The sequence below is a fragment of the Haemaphysalis longicornis genome, unplaced genomic scaffold (genome assembly GCF_048455015.1).
Source record: "Haemaphysalis longicornis isolate Haplotype H1 unplaced genomic scaffold, Haemaphysalis longicornis Haplotype H1 scaffold_2, whole genome shotgun sequence".
Lineage (NCBI taxonomy): Eukaryota > Metazoa > Arthropoda > Arachnida > Ixodida > Ixodidae > Haemaphysalis > Haemaphysalis longicornis.
In genome coordinates, this window is record NW_027526295.1 from 270197022 (window position 1) to 270209060 (window position 12039).

The 12039-nt window shown below is 47.8% G+C and overlaps 1 protein-coding gene across 1 annotated transcript in view; it reads left to right on the forward strand.

Moving 5' to 3' along the window:
- The window catches only part of LOC144167784 (organic cation transporter protein-like), a 29757-nt gene extending 19290 nt beyond the window's left edge, over window positions 1-10467 (forward strand). Inside the window, exons 7-10 of the mRNA XM_077696963.1 lie at window positions 1164-1378; window positions 4671-4852; window positions 7214-7353; window positions 8392-10467. Of these exons, the coding sequence (XP_077553089.1) occupies window positions 1164-1378; window positions 4671-4852; window positions 7214-7353; window positions 8392-8521 (667 nt within the window). The 3' untranslated portion in view covers window positions 8522-10467. The remainder of the gene's footprint in view (window positions 1-1163; window positions 1379-4670; window positions 4853-7213; window positions 7354-8391) is intronic.
- Window positions 10468-12039: the final 1572 nt, after the last annotated feature.

Below are 12039 nucleotides of genomic sequence, written 5' to 3' on the forward strand. Positions count from 1 at the left end.
TTTTTATTTTCTTTTTCTTCTTCGCTGTATTCGGTTATCGCTATCCACGAGTAGAGAGAAAGAGGAATTTTATTGAAATGAAAAAACACAGAAAGGTCGGCCTGATGGTAGTATATCTGGCCAGCTATTCTGTGTGTGGGAAGGGAAAGGGGAGGAAAGAGCGTGGATAGAGGACGAGAGAGATAAAGATGGCGGAGAAATAAATAAATGGCTATGTATAGAAGATGCCTATACCGATACTGTGCATGTGTTAAAGTTAAGCCGTACGGGCCTCAACTACAATATCTCTGAGAGGCCGCTGCTGCGCAGAAATGTCAGCACAGCTTTAAATGGTCTGGCCAAGGTCCCAGCAGCACTTCCTCCGACACCACACGACAGTCCAAACGGGCCAATGTTCTCGCTAATTGTTCTCGAGGGTGCGCATAGCGTGGACAGTGGCAGAGAAAATGCGAAATAGTCTCTGGTACATAGCATGTCTCACAGTCGGGGTCACTCGTAGAGCCAATGAGGTGCTTGTAGCGACGGGTAAAGGCTACGCCAAGCCGTAGTCGGTGAAACAGCGTAGCGTAGTTTCGCTGAATACCAGGAGGAAACCGAAACTTGCAGTCGGAGTCCAGGCGGTGTAGTCGTTTTGACAGTTGTGATGGCCGCTGCTGCCGGACGACACCGCACAATCCCGCCTGTTGGCTTTGACGGGCCCATTTACCTTGCATGTACTCCTTGATAATAAATTATTATCATTATTATTGTTATATTATATTATTATTATTATTATTATTATTATTATTATTTATTATTATTTTTAATCGGCAACACAAGTTGTTAATCTCTCTCAGTGACGCACATTGGGCTCCTGAATGGTGGTGCCGTTTTATGTTTTATTTTGCCTCACCTAGTGATCTGCTATAAACTAGTGGGTTAGTTTTATCAAATTCAGTTGGAGTCAAAGACCTGTCTGGTTTCTGTTTCTGCTTACTCCGCAAAACAGTAACGCAATAATTTTATACTTCTGCAATAGCTATGTTTGCAGAGAGATATACAAAAATGTAATTTGTGGCGCCCTAGCGCTGTCACAAGTCCCTATAAGCTTGTACGTTCTAGTTGGATATACTTGTTAGCTGGCGGAGCGAAGGCCCGTTTGTACACTGATGTCTCGTGCCCAGAGTGGTCTCCAGCCTGATGTGGTACCGTATGACGGTGTCTACGGCGAGCGTGGGTGGAAACCCGTACCTGAACTTCACCATCGCTGCCTTGTCTGAGTATCCAGTGAGGCTTGTCAACGCGCTAATCATCAAGTACTGCCGCCGGCGACCCATCATCTGCGGCACCATAGCCTTGCCGGCCCTCGCCATGATCGCTGTGTGCCTCACGCCTCTCGGTGAGGAAACGTAAACGCTTCTGCAGTTATGAAGCTACCTAATACTCGTTCAGTCAGGAAGACGCGACTTTATGCAATGTGCGGCTACATTTAGACCTCTTTTTTTCTCACTGCATTGATATGGCGAATTGGGAACGAATAAAAAACGCTGAGCTAGCCCAGATGGCACCCTACCAAGCCTCTGACTACGGCCACTTGTTACATGTAGTTAGATGATGATGATGATGAGCAAACGTTATTATAGGGCAATGGGGTAAGGGAAAAGGGGTGTGGTCAGCCTCCTATGGTGAGGAGGCTGTTCACTGCGGCCGTTGAACGTCTGCGTCAAGGTTTTCCTCCACAACCACATTTCGACTCGGCCCGCACTCGACCCCCCCCTCCCCTTTTTGACATGCCAAGGCTCCATTATTTCACTCCTCTCCGTTAATATTGCTTTACTCCATCTACCGGTACAGCTCTACCACATGTACTTAGATTACAGGAAAATAAAGCAACTGATACGACTCCGTATTTAGGCAACAATGTTCAGTTAGGGCCTGTACCGGAGATGGCGAAATCTTTAACTGCACTCGCTTCATGCAATGGAAATGTGCAATGAAAGGGAAGGGGAATTAAAGCTATCAAATAATTCTGCTAATTAAAGAAACGAAGAAAAAAATTGGGCTCAGGCTTCTTTAGGAGCATTGGCATATAGTACGAAAAATTCATAGATAAATGTCATCGCGCTTTCGTTTTTGCTGATATTTCCTTCTGTGCGCTTTTTCGCTGGAACTAAATGAGCGAACCTAACACATTAACGGACACTTATGCTCCACCCTAAATCGTATGAGGCGATAGAATTAGTGAGTTCCTTCAGCGGTCTGGGTTCAAAAGCAGATCACTTCACAGGCTGGGACCATTATCATAACCCGAATACTAAGGCTTTTAACAGCGAAGCTGTTTACCCAATCGCAATTTTTCGGGTCCGAAGTTAAAAATACCGAGAAATTGCCGAGCGCGCGCTTTCTAAAAGACTGCGGTGAGCGCGCGGCAGCTAAAAAAAACCAAGAAAATCCCGAGAGTTCGTGTGTACGTGCCTCGTGGGCCGAGTTTGCAAGCCAAGCATACCCACTAGGGGAGATTGGCCAAGAGTGCGAAAGAAAAGAGCTCCAGCGTTCGTCGTAATCGTGCCAACCTTTGCTCGGAACGAGAAATGCACATCGTAGCGTACGTTCCTCCAAAATGATGGTCAATGAGTATCACTTCCGAAAAAATGAAGGAAGCTCACTCTTAAAGTCACAATGATGGAGTAAAGGTCGTTACGGCAGCGAAGAATAAGAAATCGGCATTAATCGTGGACCTGAACCGTCGCAATGGTCGTGCAGGTAGCGTGCAGCGTAGCTACCTTTAAGGCTTACGCGTAAGTGCGAGCTTCCTTCAGTTTTTTTAACAGCGGAGCTGTTATAGCTGGCCGTAAAGCGGGATTCACACGACGGAGAAACCCTCTCTTTTTGGCCCGCGGGACCAGCTCACGTGACCGGTTTTAGGCTCCGCCCCTCGGTGGGGACAGCCCGCGGTGGCTCCGCGAAAGAAAATGCCTCCGCATGTTTTCGCTCGACGGCGGTGGCCCTCGGCGGGGAATGGAACCTGTTCCTCTGCGCTGTCGTCTGGTAGTCACTCCGCCTAGCTCCGCACGTGTGGATGCGCCGCCAAGCCGGATAATCCGGTCACGTGCTGTTGACGTCACATATCCGTCCGCCTCCGTGAGAGGGTTTCTCCGCCGTGTGAATCCCGCTTAACGCGTGGCGTGTAATTCGTAGCGCGTAACGCTTTAAAAATGCTAAGAAGAATGCCGAATGTTCGTGAGCACGTGCCTCGCGGTGACCGCCGAGCGTCCCAGGCTCGCGCAGTGGTTTTAGCAAAAAAAAAAGTACTGACGATAACCCGGAGGAGTGCCTGACGTTGCCTAGCAACCAACAACGCCACAGCTTGCGCAACACCTTCTCCACGGAACTTAGACCCGACTCCAGGTACGCCGCGCATGCGTTATGCATGTACGCGCCGCCGCTGCGCGCCTACTACGGGCAGAGTGCAAAGCGACGGCGGAACAGGTAACAAGATGTACTGTTGGGCGAGTTAGTAATTCATTTTAAAAATAGCTACAGCGCGAATATAAAGAAAGACACAGGGCAGAGCATAGGTGCCCGTTCATGTGTTAGTTTCGCTCGTCCCGTCGTCTTTCTGTGTCCTTGTTTATATCCACGATGTAGATATTTTTGAAAGGTACATATAAATAAACAATTTTAAACTTGAACAAACGCGTGGGGGTGTGTTCTTCAGTGCTCACGTAGAAAGAAATCCTGCAGCTTCGCTATAGTTCAAGCCTTGCGCGACATAGTGCAAGATTCGCCAGTTTTTTTCTTTATTTTTTGAGCTGATTGCTCGAGGCCACTGGATTGCTAAACATTTGTAAACTTGTAAGATAATTTAGAGGGTTTCCGTACTTTAACTTTATTCAAATTTCCACACGCTTGTGATGTCCCGAAGGCGTAGCCGCACGATCCTGTAAACCGTGCTTTTTAGCCTCATAAAGGGTTAACAGCGCACAAACACGGCGACACAAGAAAGAGAAGACAGGACAAGCGCTTAGCCTTAGTCTTTTTAGTCTTAGTTTAGTCTTTTTAGCCTTTACGCCCTATTAGGAAAGTCACCTAAATGGCGCTAGTTCTTTTTGCAGCTTGAAGAATCATGTAGTAAAAAAAATGTGGAGCGAACACCCATAATCCCCAGATGTCTTGGCAAAAGATGCTACTGATTAAAAATTTCATTAGCAGAACAACACGAAAAGGCTTTTTTTTTTGCACTTTTACTTATCATCGCTTATAAATAGCTCCGGAGTTCCGAGATTGCAGACCCTAGCGCTTTCAGGGAGTGCGTGAACGGCATCGGCTGATCCATGTACTGAGCGCACCAGCCTGCGGTGAGGTAAACTGAGAATGCAATAAAGAAACGCTGGTAAAAATGTAACTGATGAAAAAAGCCAATATATTCCCGTGGAACCATTAAAATGTGATTCGAATAGAACCTGGGACGAGTGGCGGTGTCAAACCATGTCTTGAAATGGACAACTATTTAAGGTACCAAGTAATACAATTATCCCGGTGTAAGTACAAGATGAATTACGGGCCGTAATTCAGCTCCCAACTTGATGGCTGTAGCTCTTAAATACTAGGCGGAAGCAGTGGCCATATTCGCGCGCAACGAATGAATGACGTGTAGCGGCGACGATGGCAGTGAGTACACGCATGCGCAGAGTACCCTTGGGTGCGTCTGGGCCTGCTGATGTCTGGCAAGGTCGGCTCGTCGGCGAACAACGCTGTTGTGGACGTGTATGTCAGCGAGACGTACCCGACAGTCGTGCGCTCGGTCGCCATGGGCTTCTGCTTCACGCTGGGACACGTTGGCTCCGCGCTGGCGCCCTTCTTGGACGACCTGGTGAGCATGCATACCGTTTTCTGCACTTACAGGGACGATAATTGTGAGAGTGATTACATGGTCTCAATACATTCCAGACAAACACTCAGATAAGGGCATGAGCACCACGGTGGGTGCGTAAGCACAACCACCCACGCACACACGCATGCACGTACACAGGCACGGACGCCCCCTCACACACACGCACACACACCCAGTAGTCGGTGTCTGAAGTAGAGCAGTGCATTCGCTTTGCGAATGACTGGCCAGGCTGGTACTGGGAATCCCCGTCTCATCACAAGCTCAAGGGCGCCAGTGCATTTTCCTGAAGTGAGAATTTGCTCTGTTTTACCCAAGGTAAGGCCATGCTTCTTCCCTGGCGACTGGGTCAGATGATTGCCCGTGATGTTGCTGTGGCTGCAGAAACTAAGAGCCAGGCGTGCCGCCCTTCGGTCGTCTGTCGTGGCTGAGTGCTAAAATTTATTTCCGATATCAATAAGCTGGGATAGTTAGACTTCTAATCTTTTACCCAATGACGATGCGTTTTGAAGTATCACCCAAGATAGTGGTGGATGTTCTCTTGATACATCGAAGGATGGCTTTGAATTATGCGGCAGCAGGAGATGTCTTGTGGCTAAACTTCTCACCAATGGAGGTGCTGGCAGATAGAACCTTGACACCGATGAACGCCTGCACAGGCTTGAGTGCAGCCGCTGTAGAATTTGAATGAATCTTGAAATATGTGTGTACGTGCGTGTGTTGAGAAAGGGAGAATATGTTTAACGGTAAAGGTGAGGTTAGCCGAGCTATTGCGCTTAGGTTGCTGCGCCTTGTGAAAAAAAGAAAAACTAGTATAAGTATACGTACAAAATAGTGTGAAATGATTGGCACGAATTTTCGAACACATTCACTGAGTTTGTCAATGAAGTTAGTCACAACAGTTTGTGTAAGCCCGGGCTCCGCAAGCACACCAACAGGGTATTGGTAGCCCGTGCAGCCTGGGGTGAATCCGCTGCCACAGTCATTTTATCCTGCCCCGGAATCCGGGAATGGCTGCTGTAACATTCCAAGGCATTGGCACGCAGAAGCAATTCATTAAAGTGAAAGACCGTCTTGAGTTGGTGATCGCCTTTAGATGTATTCACCCCGAGACAAAAATACGGGGTGACTCGAGTTTCCATGCGGATGCACAGACGAAGCGATTCCTCCATTTATTTCTAGGGGCAGTAAGGCCCTCGCTTTGCAGGGATTCTCATCCAATGAGGCAGGCTGACGGTGGTACGAAGAGCCCCATTTACTTACCCTACCGTACATAAAAAAGCCTTCGTCGCATGCCCCCGCGCGAGGGACACGAGTAAATGCAGAGCATTGGGGGTGGTCACGTGGCGTAGGTTGTGGTAGTTGGCGGTGGTAGTTGTAGTGGTTGTTGTCGTAGGGGTTGGGTAGTTGGGTTGCGAGACGAGAGAGAGAGAGAGACGAGAGACGTAAGTACGTAACGTGTTATTTATTGCCATCGTTTGCACCCCACCCTCTCTGCGGGGCAATCGGTTGGATCTTTATTATTATTCTTTTCGTTCTTTTCTTTTCTTTCTTATTATCCCTCTCGGGAGGGCAGTGCGCCATCGTCGAAGTTCATAAGCGATGGAAGCAACACCTTCAACCCGTACCGCGACGCGAGCCAACGTCAGCGTTGCAGTACCAGTTCAAGACATCGTGCCATCCTCTTCATCGACGGCGGCAGAAGACAAGGCGGCGAGACGGCGCGCTGCCGACGCCGAACGCAAGCGTCTGAAGCGCGCTGCCGACGCCGAACTTCGTGCACGAGAAGCCGCGGCCAAACGTCAACGTCGGGCCGCGGATCCTTCGCTCGGGCAACGAGTATATTCGTAGCAACGTTATAGACCTTGGTTCTATAAACGTTCATTCGTAGCGCGCGCAGTAGAGGGAGAGGAGGTAGCACCTGCTGCTGCAACGCCTCTTTCAGCGCCGGAGCACGCGCATGCGCGCCCGCACCTGTTGTTGAGAGCGAGGAGGAGCGGGGGAGGGGCGCACGTGCTGGCTGGCTGCGGACGCCGAGTTACGGACGCATAACATCGTGAGTTAAAGAAATGCTCTGCATTTAAAAAACAACGCTTCGCACGAGGTTACAACTTACAAGTGACAAGCTACAAGCTCACAAAAGTGGTTCCTCCCTCCACTTCATGTGGGCAGACAAAGACATGGACCTTTTCAATTCTACCCCGCGGAACTTCTGAAAGCCCACTTACGAGATTTCAACCTCTTTTCCTCTCAACACGGCCATTTATTGGCGGAAAAAGACTTGCGCGCGTTCGCCAAGAACTTGATTGGGACCGTAATGTGCGTTCGCTGCGTTCTCCGCAGGGCCACGTGACGCAGCCGTGGGTGCCGAATGTGGTGGCGGCCGGACTCGCCGTGGTGGGAGCGGGAGGTTGCTTGCTTCTTCCAGAGAGCTTTCAGAGGACATTGGAAGACGGCTTTGCCAAACAGGACGCTGCGGTGAAGTGAGTGAATATTCCTGCACATTGTTCTGATCTGTGTCATTCTTGAACGTTGGGGGGGGGGGGGGGGAAGCAAAACGGCTGCAGGCAATCTAGCTGGCCGCAGTAGGACAGACAATTTCACTTACTCTATCGGTTGTGTAACATCCTAGGGTTTGTAACATACAGGCCGGCAGTAACTTTACTCATCAGCCATGTTCTTCAATTTTTCAGACCATGTTGTGTTCGATGACTACCATATAATCACGGCCATGGTTATAAGCATAGACTTGCTATGGTTAGAACCGTAAATGTTCCCACGCAAATTACAGCTTAAAGCAAATGGTCTTGTTCAATTACTACACCCCTAAACTAGACGATACCGCACCGCATTAGAGTTTACGTGAGCACCCCGTTACATGTACCTGATACAATAAGAGCTATCATGGGTACTCTAAAAAGACATACAACACTGCCTTTTGAAGTCCCGTGCTCGACAACTCGCCAAAAAGTGTTTGAAAAAGTTATTAGGGGCGATCATTGTTGTGAAAGTTGCGGTTCATTTGTGGCAAAAAATGAATTCCTTCTATCTGCTGGCAGTTTCTGGCGTGTTACCTTTCACTGTTCCACTATGCGCTGATATTCCGCTCATTTCACATGGACTATTGGACTCATTATTAGACTTTGTACACAGTCATATATGTACGCACCCCCATGCTGACTGGAAACTCAGCAACATTCAGAGGGAAGTATGACGGGGTGTTCATAGTTAGCCTTTTGCGGAAAGGGGAAGTCATGGGATTTATGCCTGTCCTACAAGACCGTTTCAAAGGCCTTCCGAAGTCCCGCGAACTCATTGTGAAGCAAGTGTTTCATTGTAAATACATGGAGTGTGCTTGAGGGCGAGCGCTCAATTTCCAATTGCAAGTTGCCGTGTAGCACGGACATTAGTTGTTTCGAAACTCATTTTTTGTTCGCAGCATCACCTAAACTAAAGTATTCCAGAAACTAGCGTATGATCGTGGTTGAATTCTAACTCTTCAATTTCGCTGCACTGTGCAGGGACGCCACGACTACAAGCCATGGGCACCAGCAAGTCTACGTAGTTGAAGCGACACAGCCCTATGCCTTTCCTGAAGACGAGCTCTCAGTTCTCAGTTCCCAGGGGGCGCTGAAAAAGGAGCACGCATGAGTTCCCAAAGAGTTAATCACTGTACGAAAGCGGGATTAGTCGGTGAATCCCCGAGAATAGAGAAACTGGTGCTTTGTATACGAAATTAAGTGGCTGTGACCTCCATTGATATGCGCGCAGTGCTTATGCACTCTGTGCTGCCTCATGCGGCGTTGACTTACTAAGTTTAAAGTGTTTCAAACTGTCGAAGTATGGTGGGCTCCACAGGAGGCCTGTGAATAATTTGGGTGACTATATTTTATTGGACGCCAGAACGTTATTGCCAGCTTGGTCGTTAAGGCCTCGAACCGCATCGCGCGCACAATCGTTTCTGGGTACGGCCGAGTGGGCCGGTGTCCAGATCAGATATATGTTCTCGTTACGCTCGTCCAGAGCGGGAGTTTAGGATTTGGGGCGCCTGGGGTGAAATTCGCCTTCTCGCATAATTTTGCCTTGTCTGCCTTTCACCCACTTCCATCCCCATCGTGCGGACGTAGCCCGAGCCAATGAAATCGTCCTGACGACTGGCAACTGCTGAGGCTATGACTTAGCGATCAATGTAATCGGCAGAGCCCCCGTACACCACGTCCTGGGATTTCTCGAATCATTTGTGTAGGGCTTTGACCTTGGTCTGTCGCCGCTCTTGGTTATGTACCGAGTGCATATTTTTGGCAAGTGGTGGTATGTGCAGGAGATCATTCATTCGGCAGCCGTCAGTAAAAGGCAATATGTGGCTTAGTGGCTTCTCCAAAGGAACTCGTAGCCAAAGCATGACGCACACGGTCATTAAATTATCAGTGTTGTTCCGCAATAAAGAGAAAAATTACAATTTGTAGGTTCAGAAATTTCCTGTTTTGAGCACTTTTCCCCGCAGGCTTCTCAAGGGTTCCCTGCAAATTTCCCTGCATTCTCGTTTGGGCGTTAGCCAGCGCCATCTATGCCTACTTTACGTAGGCTTCCGGACTGAGACGCCGTTAAGAGAAACAGAGTTTCAGCATCAAATAAATTCCACTACATCTGCCGCTCAGCGCGAAATTTACTATGTGGTTCACGTTTTGTACCAAACAGCATTCTTTCTGCATGCTAACTCTGTAAACTAGAACTGCCCGTATGAAGATGTTGTTGGGTAATTGAGGGTTTTTAATGACACAGATTCAGTACTACGCCGATGTAGCACCGGATTGAGTCAACTCTGCGTTTAGCCCACTCGGGTGTTCTCCTGTGTGTGAAGAGCGATGTGCTTCGACGTAACTTCGAAGCTCTTGCAGTGAATTCGGCTGGAGTTGAATCTGGAGGAGCGCACTACCATTCAGAGTCTCGCTGACCAGCCTATTTGTCCAAATACGTTTGTGTATATTGCGCAGGAATACATGCGAACAGTTTCAGCCCTTCAGCCACTGCCGTTTCACGCTTTATTAGCTCTTTCTCATGGTATTCTTTGCTCTACGTTCCCTCCTGTTTTATGACCTGGATTGTAAACAGTCTTGGATGATTGTGGTTTACGAAAACATGACTACGGATATTTGAACATAAATAAATGAAATCAAAGTAATAAATGATGCGAGTTCCAGTTTACTGGAATTATTTTTCGTTTTTACTCCACGACTGCTAAAATTCTCCGCAGCAATTGAAGATTCCCTCTTACCGCTTTGTCCAAAATTATAAGCGAAATTCCTCGAAAAACGGAACAAGTTCCCCGTACGGAATGACACGGACTGCTATCCCGGACATTTTTTGGATAGGCGTCAAAGATGCAAGGAAAGGGCCGATGTCGCGCATATATTATGGGAATGTCCTCAGACGGTCCCTCCGGGCAGAACATTACTAGTCATCAGCAGTGGGAGACCATGGTGCTCGGCTCAGACCAGGAGGATCAACTCTGGGCCATTTAGTTAGCCGAAGACACTGCTCAAACACAAGGGCTCCTGGCTGTCGTCTAGGGTGGAGGGCTAGCCCTCCTCAACCAACTGGACAAATAAAAGTAATTTTTTCTCGTTCTCTCTCTCTCTCTCTCTCTCTCTCTCTCTCTCTCTCTCTCTCTCTCTCTCTCTCGCTCTAAAAGAAAGCTCATCAACGTTAAGCCAAACTCACGGAAGGTTCTTGGATGAACGGATCTTGGATGAACGGATGTGGTCAAAAATAAAATGTGCAAATCCAGCATACCGATAAACTATCAGTGTTGTTTATTTGTGTACGCTAATGTCTGCACAGCTAAGAGGCGGATTCGAACCGATCGGCACGCTGAAGGCTCCGATCGGTACGTTCTCTGCCACCAGTCGCATTGTGCTCTGCGAAGGAAGCTAAAGTCGCTAAAGTGGCGAAATGATAAGGATGATGATGTACAAACCACTTCCCTCTATAGTATGGAATGACATTGCTATCTTGCCTGCGTATTTAATCAATCTAATGCTGCTAATCTTTCTTCAAATACGACTCAGATTTTGTTTTAGATTATGCCCTGAAGCTAACTTCTTGCGGCGGCCGTTTAGCCGCCACTTCCCTGCTTTTTCTTCACCGATACACCGATCGTGTTCAAATAATTCCAACTGCAGAGCAATTAGCAGTTCTTTCAACCCTAAAACCAAGCGCTTCGGGAAGATAGACCTTCCCTCACTTCTAGGTCCACATCCCATAACTATATAAGCGCTCAATTGTTTCGCAATGCTTTTTGCAACATGCACCTTTATCCTATGGTGAGTATGTGTTCACATAGGTCCTGGTGTGAAAGTTCACGCTATCTGTTCCCTCGGCTTGACTATTTTTTTTATTATCCAAGTTTCTAAGGCTCCCCTCAAACAGTATTTTATTTCGTACTTCCCTGGCTTAAAATGAGGCCCAGCTTAAATCTCCCTGTACGGCCTCATTTGTTGTCATACCAGGTACTTCTGGTGCTAATCGCCCTACTGCAGTCTGGTTCACTTACTGCCGCAAAATGATGTTTGAGTTTGAGCATAGTACGGCATGCATATTCAAAAATGCGAGTGCCAGCACCACTAATCCTTTCCAAATCCTTCGTATTACCTCAAACATCGCACCCACAAAGTGCACTGTAGTATTCTCACAGCGATTCGCCGGTGTTTCACTTAAAAATATTCTCCGTGGATTAAAGGCGGGCGTTTCCTCCATTTAGCGAGATCCCCAAGTGTTTATACCGCTTAACAAATGGTATGGTAATTCCTGTACATTCTTACTGGTGTGGTATTACGCAGTAGCTTCATTGTTAAACACAATGAGCCGTGATTCCTGCGTGTTGAAATTTAAGAACCGACACGTTGATTTTTCAGTACTCATTAGAGCAATGTTCTATAAGTATTCGGCATTACCAGCTAGTAACCCCATTGTCGTCCGTGTGCATCAGTCCAGGGATCTGTTACTTCGCCAGCTTTCATTTCCTTCCGCAGGAAGTTAAACCAACTTCAGCCTCCTCAATCGCATTTCCGTTCTTTTATCGTAAAGCGTGAACGACAATGTATGACATCCTTGTATGAATGTTCCCGGTACTCTGTGTTTCTGTACCCCGCCCATGCAATTTGCACTTT